At 44.6% G+C, this 25,051-nt stretch overlaps 1 protein-coding gene across 3 annotated transcripts in view; it reads left to right on the top strand.

Annotated features, from left to right (window-relative positions):
- The window catches only part of ASAP1 (ArfGAP with SH3 domain, ankyrin repeat and PH domain 1), a 407,716-nt gene that overhangs the window by 77,238 nt on the left and 305,427 nt on the right, over positions 1 to 25,051 (top strand). For 2 of the 3 annotated variants that reach the window (XM_030937519.1, XM_030937518.1), the window contains exon 3: positions 7,609 to 7,735. The exons of the other annotated variant lie outside the window; for it this stretch is intronic. In XM_030937519.1, coding sequence (XP_030793379.1) covers positions 7,609 to 7,735 — 127 coding nt within the window. The remainder of the gene's footprint in view (positions 1 to 7,608; positions 7,736 to 25,051) is intronic. 3 annotated transcript variants of the gene reach the window in all.

Consider the following 25,051-nt stretch of genomic DNA (forward strand, 5'->3'; position numbering starts at 1 on the left):
TCTTCATCTGAAAAATGAACAGTTTAGAAAGCACTTTATCCTGAAAATTCTCTCTGGCTCTTACTGCGTATAATGTAAGATAATGAAAGCAACTCTAAAATCCAGGATTGCTTCTGTGGATCTTATTCTCTTCTAGATCTCTCCATTTCTCCTCTCTCAATTCCTCTCATACCCTTCCCCCTATAAATGTTTGCTCATTCATTCAGTCAGTCTTCTTTCCATCTATTCAGTAAGTATCTCTTAAACACGTGGGGCTTTGGGGCTATAATATCAAATAGAAACCCTCTCTGGTCTTAGGTAGCTCACAGTATAGTTGGAGAAATATAAATATTTGGAAAATGGTACCCTGGAAAATGGTACCATTGAAAAGGGCCATAAAAGAGGAACATTCTCATTCTTGACATAGCACCGAAGTTGGGCATCATTAAAGGTGATCAACTCAACTTAAAACAAATTCATCAAAGAAAAAAAGAAACCTGGATGTTTTGTAAGTTTTTCTCATTTTTCAGGTGAATGTGACTTTATCAGAAATAAGCAAGATTTTAAATCCCTCATTCCTGTAGATCGCAAGTTTTTAGGACTCCCATAAAACACCATGATTTTTTTCTTCATTGGAGGTTGTTTTACTTGTAATAGAAATGATGTAGCTCATAAAAGGGAGCCAGTTCAATTCAAAGCACATTTATGGGGGCCCACAAGGGACCCCAACTAGGCAGTGCCTTCCTAGAGAAGAAAAAGCCTACAGTGTTTGGATTCAGACTGACTGAAGAGCATTTCTCCACTTATTAACTGTTAACCTTGAGCAGATTGTGCATATCTCTGAGTTCTCTTGCAGAAAACACACTACCTCACTAGGTTACTAGGAAGATTTCAGGAGATGGTGCTTGTAAAAGACCAAGCCTGAGGCTACAGGAATCTTCTGTCCTTGCTTTAGTTCCTGGGGGATGTAGATGATACCGACATGGGTAGTATTTAGTCCCTGAATGCTGTCAGGGATTGATAGTCTGGGACTTTTGTGGTATAGGATACTTAGTTGGAAGATATGAGGTGTTTGTTTGTTTGAGGTTTGTTTTCTGTTTTTTTATTTTGTTTATTTATTTAGAGACTGGATTACTCTGTTGTCCAGGCTGGAGTGCTGAGGTGCAGTGGTGTGATCATAGCTCACGGCATCCTTGAACTCCTAAGCTCAAGTGAGAGATGAGTCAGAGCCAAGCCCTTCTGCTAACAGAGCTATTTGTTGCTGAGGAAGTTCTCAGTTTCTTCCTCCGAATGGTGCCAATATCCTCCAGTTGCTTAAGGCAGAGTGAGAAGCTGACTGCAGATACCCACATGAAGATTAATCCCACCTGGAGGAATGGGGCAAGGAGAGTGCTCTCTAGACCAGTCAAGCTTGCATTTGAATTGGGCTTGTAATGAGTTCCCTAGAAGGAAAAAACACAGACATATACTCCAACAGAAAAAGCATCCTGGGGCTGTGGACTCATCCATTGTCTTTGATAAGCCAACAGAGCACGGTAGCTGATCACATGGGCTATGAAATCAGATTGCTTGGGTCCTGCTCCACTACTTGACAGGTGACCTCTAAGCTTCAGGTTTCCCATGCATAGAACATGGGGAATAATACAGTACCTGCTTTATATTGTTGCTGCAAGTATTAAGTGAGGTTGTGCCTGCAATGACTCAAGATAATACAGGGCATCTATAATAATAAGCACAATTATTCTTTCATAGGACTAAATAGAAATACATCCCTGAGATCATTCAGTTGATATTTACACTACATGTCTTCTAAGTTCCCACCATTTTGCCTCTTTTCTTCCTACTTCCATCAGAGGAACAGGGAGGTAGAACAGAGTAGTTTTTTGTCTCCAAACAAACCATGTTCTCCTCTTTACTGAGAAAACTCTAGTGGTTTTGCTTGGAGTAGTTAAATTGAATTAAGTACATTTGGGACTAGAATTGGCTTTTTTTTTTTTTTTTTTCTTATTATTACCTGAAATTGCATGAGTGCACTTGGGAAGCACTCATACAAAGAACATGAAAAGAGCAGTAGTTTATGTAGACTATGGCAACATGAGCCTAACTGTAAAAGATGGAATAAAGTACAGCCCTCCCTACTCCTGCTCCTTCAGCATTTTCCTTTCCTCCACCACTTCATTAAGATGGTAGAAAATGAATTCTTAAGTTGTCAGGTGAAATAAGGATACTTTCTTTGGTTGCCTGGGCTGGAAAAAATATTGTATCTAACAAAGTAGCACTACACAGAATATAGTAAAGAGACCAATTTTGCAGGCAGCAGAAAAAGCATTGGATTTAGAGTCTGCCAGGCTCAGGGACATTAACTTGCAGTGAGATTTTATTGTGTCTCAGTTTCCATTATTGTAATACTTGCATCTCAGGACTGTTATATGAATGAATTCAGACATTACATATATAACAACCAATGCAGTACCTGGCTCCAGATGGAAGCTGAGAAAGTAGTATTCTATACTCCAGCAGCCTTAGGTTTCTCTGGTAAATTTGGGATAATTATACTTCATAAAGTTGTCATGAGGCTTAAAGAAGGGTAAATGTGTTCTAAATTCTATACTTGCCAAAGTTTCTGGTACATAGCAGGTCATGGTGACTATTTTGTTTTTGCAAGAATATCAGAATTTATTTTATTATTTATTTAAAAAAATGAGATGTAGTCTCACCATGTTGTCCAGACTGCTCTCAAACTCCTGGGCTCAAGCAGTCCTCCCACATCAGCCTCCCAAGTAGTTGGGATGACAGGTGTGTGCCACTGCACCCGGCAAGAATATCGTAATTTTTATCTCCAGATAAGGTTTTCAAAGTTCCCATAATATCGGAAAAATAACTGTCTACTTAGGATGTCTGAGAGCCTGCTAAGCACTTTATATACCTTAGCTCATTGAATTCTCAGAACACTGAGATAGGGGCTGTCATTGTCCCCATTTTATAGATATGAAAACTGAGACTCAGAGAGGAGAAATACTTTAACAAGGTCTAGTAGCTTCTTATGGCAGAGACAGGAGCCTGTCTTTTTTATGTGAGAATCAGCTGATAATTCATGCTCCTGCAAAAGAAATGCCCCATGCTATCATTCCCTAGAAGTTGTTTTGCTCAGATTATCCTTCTTTACAGGGACTGTGTTACATGAAAATCGGCTTTTATTTTATTTTAGTGAGTTGGTCTTAACTTACTTCTCATCTTGATTGGTATTCATCCAGTTTGATTCTAGATACTATTTATTTACTTCCAAAATCCAAGCCATCACTAATGCATCTGGCCTAACAAAGGAAACTTTGAGAATAAGCGAGGTCTCTGAAGCCGGTTTATTCCCAAATCTGAGATCCCGGACTTTGGGAATTACTGTGCAGCCTTCTCCTCTCCCTCTGCTTTCCTCCTCCTAGTGACTAATTTAGAGATATCTGAGTGGTGGAATGAAAGCAGATGTATTTATAGTCATCTTTCACAGAAAAGGGGAGTTCAAAGGGAAATCACATTGGTTATTGACTATGCATCAGCCTATGTATCCATATCTTCTTATTTCATTTCACATAATAATCTGAAACATAGCTTAGAAAACAAGGTGAATAAGCAACAAAGTAGAGATTTAAGCTCAGGTCCATGTAATAAAAAGTGTGTTCCCTTCCCACTTTAGCCATTGTCCTTGTTCCATGAGAGCATCGGGAGCCTGTGATGAATGCTGTCGCTGGCTAACACTGCAGATCAGAGCACCAAGGGCTCCTTGTGGTTTCTTGGGCCCAGAGAGCACCTCTGACTCCCCACCCACACTCCCCCACCTCTGGTTTCTGGTCAGTCATCTTGCAAATGCACCCCCCTTGGTTATAAGACAGATGGATGAGAGTGAGGTCTGCAACTGAAAATGCAACTGAGAGCCAATTCCCTGATGGCAAGTGGTTCATTAGCGCCATTGCTGTTCAGAAGAATAAGCCACCACTGTTCCTGCTGCCTTTTTTCAAGGAGACAAAGTGCATCCTGCCATAATCATGGTGTTACCTCAGTCAGCAGTGCTGAGTAAGAGGCAGGCATGAGGAGGACAAGGTTGCTGAACAGTCTTATTATAATGACGACAACGGAGATGATGCTTGCTTTATATATATAAAGCCAGGTGCACACAGGTATGTGTGTGTGCACATTTTTCCTGGCTTTGGGGAGGATGGTGTATATTTAGGGGCAGCTCCACACAAAGAAATCCAGCATTTATGTTTTTCCCATGTCAGTCTCTATTTGCTTTCAGATATCCAGGAATGATTTTCAGAGTATTTGAGAAAATGAGAGGTGCAGATGGTTTTCACTGAGGGATGGTTTCAAATTTAAAGAGGATTATGGCCCAGAAATGGTGGGTAGAGGTGTGAACCTTTGAAATTCTAATTGCAGACCAGTCTGAGGAGGTATATACTTACCAGAGCACAATATCTCATTGTAAGCATATTCCTTTCTTGGCTGAAGGAGACGGGGGAGGAGCAGATACATAACATAATCTTCAAATGAAACTGAAACAGAAATTGATGGTAGTAGTTTGGAGTCTTTGGTGAATTCAGTCGAGAAAGAAATCCCCAGCTGTCTACCACTGCAGTTAGCTTAGCTTGTTGTAATAATCTTTCTTCTTTGCATCTGCAGAGCTGACTGTATACACAAGTTGGCTCCTGCTGGGAGGAATCTGTGGTCATTTTGACACACCCACTCCTTTATTTTACAAAGGATAGCACCAAGGCCCAAGATGACAACATCAGTTACTAGGAGGGAAAACTCTGGAACCCAAGGCCTCTTGGAATTGAGGCAATTGAGCACTGACTTTTGGCTTTTAATAACAGCTCATGTTTATTGAGTCTTTACTATAATGCCAGACAAAGAAGATGGAAGGAACTACCAGCTCAGTGGAGGTGACAGGTGCTAGACGACTACCTGGAATAGATGCGAAAACAGAATAAATGCAAGAATCCAAGTCTGAATTTGTTTCCAGCCTAGAGGAAGGAAGGCCTTCTTGGAGTTAAGTCTAAGTGCTGTGTGTTGTCAGTGCTCCATGGGGTAACTGAGTCTCAGCTTAATTAGCTCAACTGGTATGGGCCATATTTGTTCCAAGTCACAGACTTTTCCAGATGCAGGGTGACTTGGTTAGTATGTGGGGAAAGGATGGTAGGATTTTCTCCTGGGTGGCTCATACTTCAAAAGACCGTGTTTTGTCAACTACAGCACATGAGCAAGTGACCTCCAGGTATGGATCTTCAGCTGCCTGCTATCATCATCTGGCTGTCTCCCCTGAACTTCAAACTTGGTGTGTCCCAAGCCAAGCTTTTAAAGTGCTAAATGAGGACAAAGTTGAGTGCCTGTTTATTTATTTACTGATTTTTTAAAGAATGTCTTTTTAAGTTGATTTCTCAACTTCCCCTTGCCAGGGAAGAATATTTATTTATGTACATTCCCCTTACAAAATTCTCCCTTTAGTTAGCTGGAACACTTGCCTACCTGAAGCATGGCCTCTTAGAGGACATTGATGAGCATCTCGCTGGAGGCACAGTGCAGGTTCAGTACAGACAATAGAGGGAGGTGAACATCTCACACTTGTCTAATGGCTTTCCTGTGCACAAAGCACTTTCTCATCCATCATCAGTGAACTCAACAGAACAGCCAGGTCCTGGGGTTGGTGTCCTTATCTTTTGCTTTCACGTGAGGCAACTGAGGGCCCAAGATGCCATAGACAACAGGATTATCTGGGTGACTTACTCTTGTCATCCTTTTCTCAAGATGTCACCTTGTCAGCAAAGCCTTCTCTGCAGATTCTTTATACTGTAGCGACTCCTTCACTTTCTTTATATTTACTGCACTTTATATATTTGTGAGTTGTCTATTTCTGTCCTAGAAGGTAAGCTTCATGAGAGCAGGGGCCTTGGCATTACTCAATCTCCAGGGCACATAGTTGGTGCTTGGTAAATATTTGAGAGTTAATGAGGTGATGTATTTTGACAGCCACTCGACTACTTCTCTGTAGCAGGCCCAAGGCTAAGACAAGATCGCTGCTTTGGGGCACTCCCTTGTAGTCAGGGGTAAGAACCAGAGAACGGATTTGAGGCATAACAGTGCAAGATGGCAGGAGCCCAATTTCGGGGGTGAGGGGTACGGCGCGGTGGGTGTGTGTTAGGGAGGACAGGCTCAGCCTTGCACCCTAAGGCTATCAGAGGCTCTCCTGGCTTGAATTACAGGTACCAATCCTGTGGCCCTTCCCAAAGACCTAGCTTTTTTTTTTATCCTCCTTCTTCTTTTAAACCAATTTCATACTCAGTGAATGGTGAGAAATTAAATGGATTCTTCGGACCAAGTAGATTGAGCTAGTTTTAAAATTAGCCATCTGTCAAGGCCGAGGAGTGAGGTATCTGTTGGTACTTTTTCCACCGAAATTTGGCATCTGCTTAGCATCGAACACCACTTGCAGCTCGGGCAATGCCTTTTACATTCCCTGACCCTCGGCTTTCCTGTGAGTTAAAAACAAAAAGTGCAAACGAAAGATTAGAAAGTTTTTTTTTTTTTTAAACCCCAAACCCTTCATTCGTCTTCACGCTGCATTGTAGCAACCTAAGCCAACTGCACAAAACCAGCCTTTAAGCGGCGAGGACACCCTGTAGAGAGATGGGGCGAGCGGGCGAGAGGGCAGCTGCAAGCCCGGGCCCCGTGAGGCCGCCCCTGCGCCCAGCGCCTCCTTCGCGGGGTCGGGGGCCCTCTCAATAGGAGGCGGCTCTCCAGGGGCCTCACTTCCTGCACCCACACGCGACTAAAAAAGAACACGTACAACTTTTTTGGGCCCCCTTGCAAAACGCTGGCGTAACGAGCTCGCTGAAGTAACCACTCCGGGGGCGGACCAGGGACTCGGGCTTCCGGAGCCCCCTTGCCAAGCAACTGGGGTCGGGAGCGGCCGCTTCGGAGCCAGGCCCTGGGGGCGGTGCGCGAGCGGGGACGGGGACGGGGACGGGGCGGGGCGGGGCGGGGGCCGGGACGGGGGCGGGGCGCGCGGGGGGGGCGACGGGGGGGGGGCAGGGCGGGGGACGGCGCGCGTGCGCAGAGCACTTCCTTGTTTGTCCCCGTGACTGCAGCGCGAGCGCCGCCCGCCCGCCCGCCGCGGGAGTGTGAGCTCAAGTCAGTCAGGCCCGCGCCGCCGCCTGTCAGCGCGTCTGAGGAGGCAGCGCCCGGCGCCCTAGCCACCCAGCCCGCGCACGCCCCAGCGGCCGGCTGCAGCCCAGACCCCTGCGAAGACTCCGCGCGCAGCCGCGTCCCCTCCCCCGCCGCTGAGGAGCTGCAGCCGCCGGCATGAGCAGAGGGAGGCGGGACCCGGAGAGCCCCCTGCCTCGCGCGCGGCTTGGAGTTTGAAGGGCCCCGCGCCGAGCGCCGCCGCCGCCGCCGCCGCCTGCCTACACCCGCCTCCTTCCCTCCCTCTCGCCGCCGCCGGGGACGGGAGCCGCGCGCCAGGCCGGGCGGCGGGTGGCGGGCTGTGCGCCGGGGTTCATGAGCCGCCAGGCGGCCAGCGGCCCCGGGAGCCTGCGCCGTGACTCACCCCCCGCCCCCGCTTGTGTCTCGTCCCCCCGGCAGGATGCCGGACCAGATCTCTGTCTCGGAGTTCATCGCCGAGACCACCGAGGACTACAACTCGCCCACCACGTCCAGCTTCACCACGCGGCTGCACAACTGCAGAAACACCGTCACGCTGCTGGAGGAGGTAGGTCGGGCCGGGACCCCTGCCGTCCGCGCTCGCCGCCGCCGCCGCGCAGCTGGAGGATCTCCTCTCGGAGCTGGGAGGAAGGGGACGCGGGGGGCCGGGGGCGCCACACCCCCTCAGGGTGCCGCCCGGTAAATAAGGGACTTCGGACGGGCGGCCCCTTCCCCATCCCTTCCCCTTTTCTGGGGTCCTGCGGGTTGAAAGGCCTGGGGACTGGAGGTGGGACAGGACTGAGCGAGCTGTGGACACTCCAGGGAGGACAGATGGAAGTCTTGTCCTTGGCATGCACTGTTCGGCCCTTCCACATCTTCGTGACCCTCCTGTAACCCTCCAGGTAGGTGGCGTCAGGCCACCGAGGGCACAGAGGCGAAGCAGTGCAGCCAAGGTCACCAGCAAGGGACTAGGAGATGGGCAGTGAACGCACCTCTCAGCGGCCGGCTGGGCCAGGCAGGCGTAGCTGTGGAGGCAAGGGCCGGTGGAAAAATCCCAAAGGACCCAGAGAGAACTCAGGCTGGGACCGTTTCCACTCCAGGACTTCTCCCTGCTAGTCTCTGGTGCCTGAAGCCCAGATGGAAAGAGATCTATCTGTGCACGTAGGTTCCCACCCGGCTCCCCTGACCCGGAGGGTTTGGTAGGACTTAGGGCTGCTGCGCCAGCAAGACCTGCCCGCAGGGCACTCAGAGACTGGGCAGGGAGATCGGAGACCGGTGCAGGCTGCTTGAGCTGACCAGACAGGGAGAAGGGAGGCCCAAGACCACAGTCCGACAGCTCCTCTTATCTGGAGTCTTCAGGAAAGCGTTGCGGGTGGGGGTGGGGGGCAGTGCCAAGGCCAAATCGATTTCTTTAGGGTTTTCAGTGAATTAATGATAGAGTGGTATGGGCAAAGAGGAACCTGAAAGCCAGGGAGCTGCAGAAGCCTCTGGGGCCGCGATAAAAATAGGATATTTGCCCTGGAACTCAGCATCATCAGTAAGTGCCAAAAAGCATCCCTTCCCTTCAAACAAGGCAAACGTATTTCAACTGAAAATGGCACCATTGGGTGGAAGGTAGGAAGGGAGATGGTTTACCCTGGGTGGGTTATGCTGTGGCTGGTTTAGGTGAGGTTTGGGGAGCTCCTTCTGATGTAAGCCCCCCACCCCAAGGACGGCCCTCTGTAATATGGGGAAGCTTGGGCCTCTGTGGGCCGACTGATCTTGAAATGAGCTTTGATGCTGATGTTTCCACACACGTAGAACTGGGAGTCAGAAGTAGAAGGGTCCCAAATTTTAGGAGGGGAGTGACTTGTGTTAGTGCTGAGGCCCATCTTGCCTGCTTGGTGCTGTGACTGAATGTGTCATTCCGGCATGCTTCCAGAGTTCTCTCTGGAGTCAGTATTGGGTGATGGGAGTGAATTGTGAAGTGGATGGAGAAATACCACCTAACTAGGTTTGTTTGAAAACCAGAGGTAAATGGATTTTTTTTTCTTTTCTTTTCTTTTTTTTTTTTTGGTGTTTGTGCGCTACCAGTCTGTTACAGTCATCTGGGATTAAACAGAGTTGCCAGGCATTGAACCCCATCATGGGTCTGTCTTTCACTTAATTGTAATAAATTGAAACATGCTGATATAGGAACATTTTGCATCCTCTTTCAGTACTAATTGTACATACTTCTAAGTATGTGACATTGATTAGACTGAGTGGTTATTTTCCTTCTAGATAAGTTCTTCGGTGCCTGCTAATAGAGCTGCCAGTTATTTTAACGTTCTCTTCCTGCACATTTAGATAGTGTTGCTGTATTCTGTTTGTGAAGGATGTGATAAGATTAAGTATTTGGTGATGCTGTTTGCAGAGGTATGCGAGCATATTTTCCAGCAACCCTGTAGTAGAGGGTTAATGTTAAATTACCTGCAGTTGCTGTTGATATTAGTTTAAGGTTAATACATTTAAAAGCAAATATAAAATATTTTTTTAAATGAGAAATACTGTTGTAAGATTAGGTAGAAAAATAGAGTTAACTATAATGCAAGTGTGGTCACTTATGAACTTGAAACCAGGCTAGAAGTTCAAAGTGTCATGTTAGAGTACATTGATGATACCCATGTTCTCAAAAATATAACAATGTTTCAGGATGGCACAATAATTTTACAGTTTTTCTTCTGAACTTAAGTGTAAGGTGTTGGTCAGGAAAACATTGTCTCCCGTCGGCATATTTTAATTCTTGAGGTTGGACTCTCTGAGTGGTTGCCTTTGCATATATGTGAAAAGTATGGTTTAGGTATTTTTGCTGATGGATAGTCACCATAGTTGAATTTTAATTTTTCCCCCTATGCTTACATATATGGAAGTAGTGCATTATTACAAATATCTTAGGTGGATCGCAATTCAGTTCTTTAAAAATATGGGGCTTAACATTACCACACTCAAAATATAAGAAAAATTTGGGGGCATACCACAAAATCTTGTTGGCATATGCTTCACAAGTGAGATATTTGGAAATTTTAAGAATGTGGCTTGTGTTGTTTTGTGGTTATTCTTAGGAAGAGAACTTTTGGGTACTTTTTAGTGATACGGAAACTCCAGAATAGGAATTAATTTGGGTAACTTGGAATTCTCTCTTTAAAAAAATATTTTTCTAGTTATAGTAAGTACCTTCCTGTTTATGATCTCTTTTTGCTCTTTGAATAACTAATGAACATACATAGAGCGCAACTGAAAAACTATTAGATCTCCAAGATTGGAGCCCCATATTAACCCACATTCTCCCTTTTACGGTGTCTCCTTGGTAGAGAATGTGGCGTGTTATGCAGATGTTGATGCTTTTAGTTACATCTCCGTGATGAGCACTCTAGGAAGTAGATCAGAAATATATGGTAAGAAAGCCTGGGCATGGGGGGGTCATACCTGTAATCCCAGCACTTTGGGAGACTCAGGCAGGAGGATCACTTGAGGTCAGGAGTTCCAGACCAGCCTGGCCAACATGGGGAAACCCCATCTCTACTAAAAAATTAGCCAGGCATGATGGTACATGCCTGTAGTCCCAGCTACTTGGGAGGCTGAGGCAGGAGAATCATATGAACCCGGGAGGCCGAGGTTACAGTGAGCCAAGATTGCACCGCTGCACACCAGGTTGGGCGACAGAGTGAGACTATGTCTCAAAAAAAAAAAAAAAAAAGACGCTTATGGTAAGAAGAGGCAAAGAGGAGTTTACTTCTGGGCCTCACCTTTTGGGGCAAAGGGTCGCACATGGCTCTGGGGTTCACGGTTTGGCTGGCACACGGTGAGTGGCTACCTTGGGGTGACTGGAACGGATGAGCTGGTTTTCTGCCAAGGTTTTGTCCTGGTGCATGAGTGTTTTCCAAGCAGAAAGCCAGTGTTTTACTTAACAATGAAAGCACACTTATGTGTGCCATTTCACTCATGACCATTTGTAAGTTATGAATAAGTGACTAGGAGAGTATAAGTGTTTTCCCTAAAAGGGAGCAGGCAGGCATTTTAGGACCGCTGTGACCCAGACAGTAGAAGGGACCCTCCATTTGAAGACTTAGAGTGGCTAATACTTAGTACCTTTGTCAGAGAGAGAGGCCAGCATGATAAATGAAAGTCTACTTGGTTATTTTATATTGGGCCACATTTTAATTTGTTGACAATGAAGGAGGCAAGTTCTGCTCATTTATTGAGCAGCTGCTCCATATGCTGCCTGCTGTAGACACATGGCATGAATGCTTACATTTACCTGTCATATGAGCTCTCTGAAAGAGGAACAATTATCATCTCTATTTTATGGAGAAGAAAATTGAGGCCCAGAGAGATGAAATGATTTCTCTCTAAGGTCGAGTGGCTAGTAAATAAAGTGGAGTTTAAAAATCTCACTCCCCTCTCCCCCCGAAACAGGCTCTCACTCTGTAGCTGAGACTGGAGTGTAGTGGTGTGATCTCAGCTCACTGCAACCTCTGCCTTCCAGGTTCAAGTGATTCTCTCACCTCTGCCTTCTGGGCAGCTAGGACTAAAGGTGCACACCACCACGCCTGGCTAATTTTTGTATTTCTAGTAGAGACGCAGTTTCATCGTGTTGGCCAGGCTGGTCTCAAACTCCTGACCTCAAGTGATTCGTCTGCCTTAGCCTCCCAAAGTGCTGGGATTATAGGCATGAGCCACCACACCTGGCCTAGAGTTTAGAAATCTTAAAACAGTTAATACATAAAATAGGTATTCTAAGTGTCTACAAAGACATATTTCAGTGGCTTTGTAGGGAACGTAGGAGACTTTGCTGTCAGTGCACCTTCAAGTTTTGGTCTGATTAAAAAGGTGCTTAAGTTCCTTGGGGGCTTAATGTTTCTTCATGTTTATATTTCAGAGTTCTTAATAGTGATACTTAAATATACTATTTTTTTCCCTGTACTTTCAAAGATTTGGATATGAGTTTTCAGATTTAAATGTGGAAACTCATTTGAGTATAATCCATGAACAGCATTTGTTCAACACATTTTTGGGGAGCTCCTGCTATATACAAGTCATTTTCCAAGTCCTACTGAGGTATTGGGGTTATCCAGATTGTATTATGGAGAAGCTAATAGTCTTTAAGAAATAAATAAATAAGGCTAAAACTCTTTAACAGGGTAGAAAGGGGCAGTTCCCAGGGGAGGGGAGGCCTTGGGCCTCCCTTCTCCCTGTCTGGTCAGCTCAAGCAGCCTGCACGGGTCTCCGATCTCCCTGCCCAGTCTCTGAGTGCCCTGCGGGCAGGTCTTGCTGGTGCAGCAGCCCTAAGCCCTACCAAACCCTCCGGGTTAGGGGAGCCGGGTGGGAACCTATGTGCACAGATAGATCTCTTTCCATCTGGGCTTCAGGCACCAGAGACTAGCAGGGAGAAGTCCTGGAGTAGAAACAGTCCCAGCCTGATCCCAGGGGAGGGAAATAGTATAGAACATTCATCCTAGGAATACAAGTGAAATCACTCAAATTACCATGTAGTCAATATACAGATTGTTCAGTGCCTCTTATGTGCCCAGCAATGTGCTAGACCCGGGGATACAAATATGAAGAACCCTGCCCTCAAAAAATGCAGCCTAAAAGTTTTTTATGGGAGGTGGCAATCAAGTGTGGGTCTGGCATTAGAGGCTTTTCTTAACGTGTTTACCTGGTGTGTTCAGTTCTTTCTGAAGATATAGAAATGTTTGATGAAATGAATGAAGATACGGAATGTAGATTCAGTATCAAGCCCTATCTCATAACAGTAACCTTCCTACTACCTATACATACTATTATTTAATACGTTTTTTCACCCTATCATCAGTGGCCCATTTTATAGATGAAGAAATTGAGGATTACAGCAGTTAAGTATTTCACCTAGCTAGGTCGTACAACCAGTAAGTATTTCGCCCAGGTCATACAACCAGTATCAGATTTGGGATTAATTGCGTTACCGTCGAGTCCTCGTGCAGGCCTGTCAGAGTTCTGTATGTGTTCCCTCACCTTCTAATTAAGTTTCAACCTTTATCTGTGTCGTTTTGGGTGTCTGCCATGCTGATGATAGAGGTCATCAGTCTTTGATAAATACTCTTAGGTCCTTAAGTGTTTTTCTGTGAAATCTTACGCATAGGATTTCTGTGGTCAGGGTTTGACATCTGATCTTGTTCATCAGCTCCCCTTGCTCAAGAATGCGAGTGCATTACCTCTTAAATTTTAAAAGCTGGTAAACTTAATGGGAAGTGCTACTTTATATTGCAGGTGCTAAACTTAAGAAGCCCGTTAATTACCCCCAAGGAGATTGTAGTCTTAAAAAAAAAACCTCAGGAAGGATTTAGATAAAATCCAAGATTTATTCTTTTGCTTAAAGTAGAGAAAGTATGTTTGGGACTGTCTCTGACCTCTTGAAGATAATACAACAAAAGGCAAGCAAACCTTCCCATAATGTTTCTGTCCCACACAGAAGTCAAGGCTCTGTGCCCAAGCTTTTGACCCAGTCTGGAGGTACTTAGGATGAGAGGTTTTGTCTGGATGAAACCAGCAAAGGTCAGTGAGTGAATGTATCTATCTATAGAATCAAAGGGAGAAGAAAATTGTGTATGTTGGAACTCATGCTCTTTCTAAAACAAGGCACAAGCCTGTTAGCCAGATATTCTATGCTAATGCTTTTTGTCCTTGTGGTATGGTTTGGATTTTTGTCCCCTCCAAATCTCAAGTTGAAACATAGTCCCCAGTGTTGGAAGTGGGGCTTAGTGCAACGTGATTGGATCGTGGGGGCGGATGCCTCATGAATGGTTTAGCATCATCAGACCCTTGGTGATAAGTGAGTTCTCGCTCAGTTAGTTCTCATGAGATCCAGTGTTTTAAAAGTCTGGGTCCTCCACTTTTCTCTCTCTCTTGCTCCTGCTTTTGCCATGTGATGTACCTGCTCCCACTTCTCTTCCTGCCATGACTAAACACTCGCTGAGGGCCCCCCAGAAGCCAAGCAGATACCAGCGCCATGCTTGTACAGCCTGCAGAATTTCCTTTCTTTATAATTACCCAGCCTCAGATATTCCTTTGCAACAACACAAGAACTGCCTAACACACCTTCATATGTATATCTTTGGGTTTTACAAAACATTTTTTACACCTATCATCTAATAAAAGATTATTCTAGTAGCATTCTTATTATTGTTTTACATGTGAATACATAAAGGCTCACAGGCATTAAATAACTTGTCCAGGATCACACAGTCGTAAATGGTAGACTTGGGCTCTGAATGCAGAATCTCTGCATTGAAAACCCATTGTGTTTTTTCTGTATTTCACTGTCTTTTATGCTTCCTGTCTGCCAGTTTGTTTTGTCTTGCAAGACCTGTGAGAAAGGCATCTATTAATTGTCTTCTTACCTCAATTTGATTTCTAGAGCTAGAGAGAAAGAGTTTGGGAGAGGGAAGAAAAATGAAAAAGACAGTTGCTTTTCTCTGTTCTTCTGAGGCCTCTTGCTGGACACCTCATTAAATGTCTGCCTTTTGTGATCAAAGACAGTGCTGCCAGCAATCCTTCTTGGACTGGGCAGATGTGAAAATGACCCTGTTGCTTCCACCTCCACCCTGGCATGCTTGGGACTGTTGACCCAATCTGATTTGCCTATGAGCTGCCCAGAGCCCTGGCTAAAGAACCACTACTCTCAGTTGCAGTTTCTGCAGGGCTCTCTGGCTCTCTGATTCCAGCTTCCTGGCCGTACAACAGCCCTGAGTTTTTGCTGAGTGTTAGTTATGCAGGGAATTGCTAAGTGTCCAGGTAAAAGTGACCTTGGAGAATATCTAGTCTGGCATTTGCCAACCTGGAAGCCTGATCTCCAAAAGGCTCTTGAAAGCTGTGATGGGGGTCTGTAGCCGCTTTGTGGAAAAATTAGTGGACACTGCTAGTAACTTGGTTTGGTATAACTCTCACGCCAAACGTGTTTGATTTTGGCTGAAATGCATCAGCTCAGTGGTGTAGGACTAATCGTCTGTTGCTGATCAGATGCTTGGATTGCCAGTTATAAAGTGGGAAAGCAAAGTGTTACCTCATTCAGGTGATTGGCTTTCTAGAAGGACTTTCTATCTCCGTGGGAGAAACTTTGTGAATGACGGGACCCACCAGATCTAGTGTAGTCCTATTGCTTTGAGAGGCCCAAAGATGAGAAGGAAACCATGCAGGGATTTGAATTCAGGGCTGCCCAACCCAGGGCTTTTTGCAGTCTGCTGTTTAACAGGGCTGTGGGAACTGGCAATTCACATTGTGGGAGTCCTCCCCAGTACCATTCCATGTAACTTGCTTCTAGGTAGAAAGAGTAGAGAGTAAACCTTAAGTTTGGAACTGGATCTTGTTAGCGTAGTCTGCTGTCATTAAGTCCTGGTCTCAGAAGACATGCTGTGTGAGGCTGCAGTAGCTTTCCCTGATGTTAGGCTAGCAGCCTTTCATCAGAAACCATTTGTGGTGTTGGATGTTCAGACACTACCCAGACGGTTGCCTTCATTATCTGTTTGTCCAGGGAGCCTCAGAGAGATGGTTTCCATATATGTAACCTAGTCATTTGGGGACCAATGCCAGATCTTGGTCTTGGCCATTCCCACATGTATTACTTAAACATGAGTAAGGTTTTGGGGCTAGAAATCACTTCATGTCTAAGCCTCTGTTTCCCCATTTGATAAATAAATTACATTGCTTTTTGAATATTAAAGGAGACAGTGCATGGGAGGCACTCATCAAGTGACTGTATGTGTCGGTAAATTATGGCCCTGTGGGTGTCAAGTTCTGACTACCCAGCTCTCCTGTGAGGCAGGGAAGAAGGAGGCGAATGAGGCCAGAAGCATTCCTTCATGGAGAGGTACATGGGCAGGACTCCTCTCTACTGAGGACCAGCAGCAATACTTGGGTTGAGGAGGGTGAAATTCTCTTGTCTAGGTTAATTGTATCCCTGTTACTTCTAGCGTGTGTTGGGCAAGTTACTGAGCCTTACTGTGTCCTACTTTCCTCATGGGGATAAGTGTCTACCTCTCGGTGAATTGGTATCTGTAGAGTGCTTACAACAGTGTCTGGTGTGCTAAGTGCTCTATGAATGATTGTTCTTATTATCCTTGTTGCTATTGCCCTATATTATTGCATTAGACAATTGCCTGTGTAACTGAGAAGATGGGAGTTGGTAGACTCATTTCTGAAGGGTCAGTGATGAGGTCAGATGACAGAGAGATAAAGTCAGATGTGTGTACTTCAAGGACCCACATTGGGGAGGCACAGATGGGACTAAGGAGAGAACTAGGGCAACACCAAACACTCTGTCCATTGTGGGTCATGGTCATAGCCAATTTGATCTGAAGCAGACTGTCAACTCAGTGTAACTGTATAATCAGCCCTTAGTGGGCCCTGTACTCTCTGAAGTAAGGGAACCAGTGACCAGTACTGCCCACTTTGACCCAGGCCAGCCTGATGGACTCTACCAGTGCAACCTCATTGCCCATGTTTCCTTGTATCACTGCTATAATCTTTCTGCCTGCTTCTACATCCCACTTGTAGAGTCCTCTCCATTGGTGTGTGAAAGCTGCCCCTTCTGATTCTTGCTGGGGCTTTGGGGTAGTGAGCTGTTTTCTCTGTTACATAATAAATGCAGGTATTTATTATGTACCTGCATAACTGATTGATTGTGGTCATTTGTGGGGAGGTGAAACATTTATGCCTTGGCCCTGACTGGTACAGAGCATGGCAGCTAGGTTGTGTGCTTTACTGATTACAGCTTGAAGCACTGAGACCACAAGGAATTCTATTTTGGTTAGGAGGCAGGAGCCTTAAAGCAAAAGGGATCTGTCCTTGAATGTTCATTTCTGTGTACTTCATAGCTTGTTTTCAGTGTCAGGAAAACTAGTTTTAATTATTTGTGGGCAGGAGTTAGGTCAAGATCAGGAAGCACTTGACTCTACTTGGTCTTAACAGAATCCTGGAGTTCACAGTAGGCTCTTTCCAGCCCAGAGCCCTGTCTGAACAGCCCTCTGTTATGGTGCTGTTTGTGGTCAGTTATGTAAGAACTGAAAAAATTTTCATGCCAAGTTATGGTATAATTTTCCCCCAAAGAACTGGAATATGTGCCCCTTTGATAAGGCAGCACCCAATTTAGCCACTCAAAAGCTGGGAAAATAAAATCAGAACCTCATGCGCCAAGGAGGTAAAGCCCAAAAGACAACTGCATTTTGGCACCAACTATTATAGAAAGCAGAGTTGGCTAAGTCAATCTAGGCCATCCCTTTCCCTGCCAGATGCGTTTTGGGTGGAGGAAAATGTAAGCTCTTCTTAGCTCTCTCTATTATTAAAACAGCCTGGATACCTTGCATTTCTGTAGCATTGTACCGAAAGGCTAGGGTCAGGATGGCCTTATCTCCAGTGCCTGGTATAGCACCCAGCACGCAGTGGGCTGTAAGTATAGTGAGAACTATGTTATTATGATGCACATTCCTATAGAACTGGAAAAGGCCTCAGACCATCTAGTCCAACTCCTCTTTTTATGGATGAGGAAGCTGTGACCTAGAAAAGCCAAGTGTGTTAGGCTGTTTTGTTGTAAGAGGTTCCTTCCCCTCCCCCAGCAAAATGAAATACATTAGTTAAAGCAAAATGGGGACTTACTGGAAGGATTCATGGGAGATATTTTGTGGAACAGGAGGGGCAAGAATGAAACAAAATGAGGATGTTCTCTTTTGGGCAAATGGTAGATGATGGCAACTCTGGCACCAAATTGTTCTCAGCTCCAGTGCCCTATAGCACATTGGTGTCTGCCTGATTCTGGGGCAAGGATATCTGGGAAGGAGGATGGATTGGCCCCACTTGGGTCAGGAGACCATCCTTGCTCCCGTCAGCTTTGGCCAGGATGAGACGGCCGTGTGATGGTTGGGGCTAAGTCCTCCCCTTCAGCCTGGGGGTGATGGTGGTCCTCAGAGGAGAGTAGGAGGATAGGGAAGCACACCGTTTATACCCAGATCACACAGCAAAGCTGGGACTAGATCTAGTTCTTCTGCCTCATCTTCATTTTTCATTGACATGACAGTTAAATGGAAATGATGGTACCTCACAGCTGTTGGAAGAATCAGTAGGAATATAAGGGAGGCAGAGGCCTGGCACTCGGTGACACTTGGAAGATGTTACTTTCTCTCCCCTTCCCTCTGCAAGTCTCACCTCCCCTTGATCCTTTCTGCTTTGTACTCATTTGGGATACTTGGAAGGACTGTGGTCAGAGCACTGTGCTGCCTAGTTTTGGCTTTGCTGATGTGGTCAGGAAAGATCAGCATTCCACATAGGGTGTGACCAGAAAAGAAACATCGCATTGCCACTGAATCCAAAGTGACGGCTTGGTGCTCTTTGAATAATCCTCCCGTAGATACCCAGAACGGGTGAAAGACCAGGCAGGGCAACTTAGCTCTCTTCGGAAAGTTTCTGGTTTGGTTTTTCCTCAGTGTTAAATAATGGAGCCTACTTAAAGGTCCAGTGAGGACTAACGGCTTTACTTCCATTGAACAGCTTCTTCACTGCCCAGCTACACACAAAATAAAATTTGATTGTCTTCATTGTTTTGAAATGTGGGGAGCCTTCTTTTATGTTTCATTAATCATTTTTTATGATGCCCATTTCCTTTTCCTTATAATGTTTATTCACATTAATAGCGTTTACATAAAATTAGATACTCCTTATTTCCACAAAGTGCAAATCAAAATAAGCACTCACTGCTGGCCCAGCAGCAGCTGCTGCTTTAATAATAGTAATATTTTTCATACCAAGGCAAGTGAATACACTACCGCCCAATAAATAAACTGGTGCCAAGTCAGTGCTGTCACATCCCAAGGCTTCTGCATTTTGTGTGTAAGAGTCTGAACAACTTCAGAATCTGCGAACATTACTGTTAAGAACCTACTCTATGCCGGGAACTGTGCTGGTTGCCCTACCCATATCATCTCATATAATCCTCCCAACAGCTCTGTGGGGTGGGTGCTTTTTCTCCATTTCACAGATGATGAACTAGGTTTAGAAAGGATTCAACTCAATTTATGATCTTTCTACTCAGACTCATCCTCAAGAAAAAAAAAAAGCTGTAAACGCAAATATGTGTGTGATACTAATGAAAAAGAACAAACAGGAAATAGGCTTCTGCTGAGACATGAGATATGTAGGTTAGACTCATAAAAGAACTTTTTGACAGAGTATTAAATACCAACCGGATGGCCATGGAAGTAGGATTTTTTTCCTCCCGATTTTGGGATAATTTTGTCAATGATAGGCTGGTGAGCCAAGTTGTGTTCTTATTGATGTTCATGTATGTCTTCACTTTTAGTAGATTGTAAGTATCTCAGGGACATCACCCTTCTCTTTTTAACCCTAGGTTTTTAAATTTGTTTTGTTTTTAATGTAGTTAGCATTCAGATATTTGAGTAAAATTATGAAGAATGTAGCAAAGCTAGATTTATAAATCTTGAAGGCAGGCCTGGTAAAAAGTTTTCCAAATACTGTTAAGTCTACCTCTCTGGGCTTTATATATGTGCCTACCAATTGCATAGAGCAGTTGGAAAAACCCACAGCTACTAAATTTCCTGAAGGTTGTGCTGCACATGCTTAGCAGACCAGAATGCTAAAGCCAGATTCCTAGTCTGGCCTTTTGGTGTCTGCAACCTGCACTCCTCTGTTGGCTTAGTAGTACTAGTCACAGAGTTGGCTGTCACTTTTTGAGTATCAGCTCTGTAATGAGTACTTTTTTGTTATGTTGCCCAGGCTGGTCTTCAACTCCTGAGCTCAAGTGATTGGCCTGCCTTGGCTTCCCTTGGCCTCTCAAAGTGGTGGGATTATAGGCATGAGCCACCTGTGCCCAGCCTGTACTGAGTACTTTATATAGGCTGTTTCAAACCCTCACATTACCCTGCTAGTACCTGATGGAGGTGGGAATCAAATCTGGGTTTGCCTGGCTCTGTAGCCCACACCTCCCCACTGCCACCCTGCCTTGCTTTGTTATTAGTGATTTAGCTGCAAAGTGCAAGTAAACGGAAGAGAGTCTGGTTAGCATTTACTTTCTTGATGGAAACAAACACACATAACAGAGACACAAGCAAGATATGCATCTGCCAGTGGAAAAAGGAAAGCATTTTTCCCTCCTGACTTGTTTCTTTCGAGTTGAGGGGGAGGCATTTAAATCTAGATAATTTACATCATGCATCTGGGGCAGCCAGTCACAATATGGTATGAAAGGGATTAATGAGAGAATTGGTATTTTCAAAACGTGTTGACCTCTCAGATTTTTCTTTATGGATGGTAAGTAGTGAATCATACGATTTTATGAGCAGTTGTGCCCTGAGTTTAGTCTTCAGCATTTCTGCACTCTGTTATAATATATTCTCATTTCGTCCACACAGCACTTTATTAGGCCACAAAGCCACTATTTTCTTATTTGACAGATGAGGAAACGGGCTCAAAAAGTTAAAAATAACTTCTCAAAGGTCATTTGACTGAAAAAGCATGATGAGGCTTGAGATCAGTTCTGCCAACCAGTCTCCACCTTCACTTTGAAAGAGACAGACCTATGTTGGAGATGTTTTGTCAAGTAATTTGTAACTAAAACAGTACCTTTGGGATTAAAACATATGGGTGTGTGTGTGTGTGTGTGTGTGTGTGTGTGTGTGTGTGTGTTTTTGAGACGGAGTCTCACTGTGTCGTCCAGGCTGGAGTGCAGTGGCACAATCTTGGCTCACTGCAACCTCCGCCCCTCCAGGTTTAAGCAGTTCTCTGCCTCAGCCTCCAGAGTAGCTGGGATTACAGGCGCGTGCCACCACGCCCGGCTAATTTTTTTGTGTTTTTGGTAGAGATGAGGTTTCACCATCTTGGCCAGGCTGGTCTTGAACTCCTGACCTTGTGATCCACCCACCTTGGCCTCCCAAAGTCCTGGGATTACAGGCGTGAGCCACCGCGCCCGGCCTAAAACATATGGGTTTTATTATTGAATAATTTCATGATACTTTGCATTATTAGATTCCCCTTCCTTCCCACCCTCCCCCATACCTTTTGTAGTCTGTTTTGCGCTAGTAGCTCAGTCCTCCAAGTAGTTTTTTACTTTGGACAGTTTTTCTTAGTTTGTTTGTTGTCTTTTGTTTGTTTGTTTGTTTTTTAAGAGACGCTGCCCGGGCTGGAATGCAGTGGCATAGTCATGCTCACTGCAGGTTCTATCTCCTGGGCTTAAGTGATCTTGCCTCAGCTTCCCAAAATGTTGGGATTACAGGCATCAGTCAGTAACTGTGTCCAGCCAGTTTGCTTGTTGTTAACTTAAATTTTTACACACGCAATAGCAGAGTGGCATGTAACTGTCATTCAGTTTCAACAATTGTCTGCTTTTGGCCAATCTTTTTTTCATTTCTACCTCCTTCCCTGATTTTTTGAAGCAATATCAGATATTTCATTTCATCCATAAATACTTCAGTATGTACTTCTAAAAGATAAGGACTTGAAAAAAATAAACCTGAACCATAATATGTTTTCTCATCTGAAAAAAACACTTCCTCAGTGTCATTAAATATGCAGTCATTGTTCAAATTTCCCTGGTTGTCTCTTAAAAAAAAAAATGGTTTGTTCAAACCGGGATCCGTATGAGATCTGTATGTTGAAATTCATGGACATGTTTCAAATTTCTTTTAATCTGTGGGCTCCTCCCTCTTTTTTTAGTTGTAATTCATTTGCCAAAGAAACTGGTGGTTTATCCCGTAGTTTCCCATAGTATGGATAGTGTTGATTGCAACCCTGCACTGTCATTTAACGTAAGCTACAGTCTCCTCTTAACAGACTTTTGTTATTAATAATTTCCTCTTATTAAAGAATAAGAAGAACCTGTTCCCTTTGTAGAAAATGAGGACAAGTATAAAAAAAGAAAATGTAAAAGTCATCCATAAGCCCACTAACCAGGGGTAGCCACTACTGTCACTTCAGGTATTTTGCCCAGATATATCTCTGTCCTGCTTATTTTCATTTAACACATCAAGAACATTTCCATTTCATTAAAAATACTTCAATAATAGTTAAAAAGATATGTCATTGTATTAAATGATGTTTCCCTCCCTCCCTTAAGTTGCTCCCAATTGTGTATTTTAAACAGTTGGCTTAGCAGTTTCCCCAAAGAGAGGACCTGTTGTTCACATTGGAGTGGTGAATATTTGTGTACATCTGTCATATTCTGCACTAGTGTTGATAGATTACTAGAGTTGGAATTAGCGGCTCAAAGGCCAGGCATATTAATAAATTTCTTATATATTTGTCTGTCATATTGCCAGATTGTTTCACCAGAACAGTGGTCTTTGCCTTGATCCAGCCCTGGGCAGCCTAGGAAAGTGCTTTTCTCCACAGAGGGACAGCTTTGAGTGAGGTCTCGATTTAAGTTTCTCCAAAAGAAAAAACTGGGTTCTGAGTGTGTATTGCCCTCGTGTGTGTTGGTGCATTATAAGTTACATCAAGTGAGTAGGAGTAGTGAAGGGAAAAAGGAGTGAGTGTGGGTGTTTTCAAACTCTCTGCTTAGCAGACTGGAAGCCAGTGTCATCTCAGTGTTAGCGTGTTAGCGGGTGGTGAGTAGCTCTGCCTTATCAGCCCGTATCCGCCTTAGTAGTGACTTCTCTATCTGCCCCATGCAGCCTCTTGTCTGAAATTCCTGCTTACCATGGAAATAAGTTTGTTAAGGCCTTTCTCTTGGGCTCAGAAATAAATAAATGGCATTCACTATGAAAAGAGGAAATGGTTAAACACCAGACATCGCCAGCTTCTAGCCTGCCTGTTGCCTGACCTCAGGTAGCACCTGCTTTCTTCCTTGCCTGAACATTTTAACCTCCCATGACTAAGTCACAGGACATTTCTGCAGTTGAAAACCTTTTTGGCTTAGTAAGTATCTTTTACAGACCCAACCTGTACTGCCCCTTCATTCACACATGGTTGTGAATTAGTTGTTTCCCACTTAACACTTGGCTGAGAAGAAGGGTGGGAAGTATTTTGGAGAGAGGGGTAGAACTTAGATGTGCCTGGCGGGGAGTAGGGTTGGGGGGCAACCAGTTTCTTGAAGCAACTTGAGGGGAAGGAGAAGAGGAGGAGGGGAAGGTGCCAAAAGCAACTTTAACTTGTCGTTTCTGAGAGTTGGCATCATTTTTAAAAGTCAAATTATATATCACATTTTGTCCTTGAGCTGTCCTTCGGCTAGGGAACTCCATCACTTTGTCATGTGAGTTTGTTAGGTTTTGTTTGTAACAACCACTTTTGTTTTTCTTAGGATGGTGCTTTCTCAGTTCCAGAAGTTTCAGAGAGGCCCTCCTCAGTCTTTGGAAATTGCTTCTGGGTATTTTGGGCCTCTGCTTCCCTAGGGGGTCCAAATAGCAGCTATCTGGAGCATCTTTCCCTGTGGATTTCAGCTTAGAATGGACATCTGTTAAGTCAAGGTCCACTCTTGGTAGAACGTGCTGGGTTCCATGCTGAGTACTTGACCTGCAGTATTTTACAGAAGGACTCTATTACTGGATGTTCTGAGGAGAAAATCTGGAAAGTAAACAATATTAACTTCGTTTTACAGATGAAAAATCTGAACATTGAGGGAAGGAGTGACTTGACCAGGATGTGCGGTCAGGGGAAGCTGGAGTTTTTGTCTCTGAGGTCTATGGTATTACATGATGAGTGCCACCCTTGCCAATTTGCCTTCTTCATACTCCTCACCCCCTAAGACTTCTTGCTTGCCCTTAGGGTCTCAGGACATTCTCTTTTCCACCTCACGATGAATGCCCTGGCTCAGGACCGACACCCTCCTTTCCAAAGTCTGCTTTCAGCTAACTGTTGGAAGGAAATCCCTCCCATGTTTCACTCAAAGGTATGAATGCCTGATGAGGCATTACAGCAGCTTATGCTGAAGGTAGTTTTAGGTGTTGGGCATGGAGATCCTGTCACACCTTACAGGGTAGCTGGCTGTCTCTTCCCATCTCTTGGTCCAGTGAACCCTTAGAAAACAATGCCAAGGGTCTCCTAGTTTGACTCTTGTTTCTTGCTGCTCTTTTATCTCTTATTTGTTAATAAATAATTATATAAATAAATGCTTTTCCTGTTTCTCTTTTTGGTGCCAGGACTTCCCTAAAGCCTGTTCGTGAACCATTGGTGACTGAATCTTGGTCATTCGGTATGTGTCTTTCACTGGGCTGGGCAGTCAAGTTGAAGACACGGAATTATTTAATCTCTATACCAGCCTCATCAGGTGATGCTCTGGTTCCCATTTTATAGATTGTGGAAACAGAGACTTAAGAGATGCCAAACTGTTGACACATGTTTTATCCTTTGATCCTCATAACAAATCTGTAATGTTAGTAATATTTTAATTTTCAGGTAAGGGGCCTGAGGCTTGGCAGTCAGCAGTTTCCTGTCCCAGGTTTTACTGCTGAAGGGAAAGAACCAAGGTTTATATTGAGATCTGTCTGACCCTCAAGTCTTCAGATCTCTGCCATTCACTCCTCTGCTTGCAGTTCTTACCCAAGATCCCACAACTGATGCTTGGTTAAGTCAACTCAAGCACTTAGACACTGTGGGTGCTTCATGGGGCTTACTGAAAATGAAGTGAGTCATGGATAGGAGTTTGACATTGTGACACTTGAGCCATACATCCATTTTTGGGAACAGGGTGGCCTTCCTGGTGCCCTGCACCCATCCAGACATGCTGTGGGTGGTAGGTGTGTTTCACTCTGGAGCAGTCAGTGGGAAGTTTTGTGTCGACTTTACTTGCTACTGTAATACATCTTGTCACTAGAGTTAGTGACTTAATTTGATCTGTAAGCACCCCCACAGCCGCATGGTGTTGCTGTATCATATTTAATGTTGGTTA

Source organism: Rhinopithecus roxellana, chromosome 9 (genome assembly GCF_007565055.1).
Source record: "Rhinopithecus roxellana isolate Shanxi Qingling chromosome 9, ASM756505v1, whole genome shotgun sequence".
NCBI lineage: Eukaryota > Metazoa > Chordata > Mammalia > Primates > Cercopithecidae > Rhinopithecus > Rhinopithecus roxellana.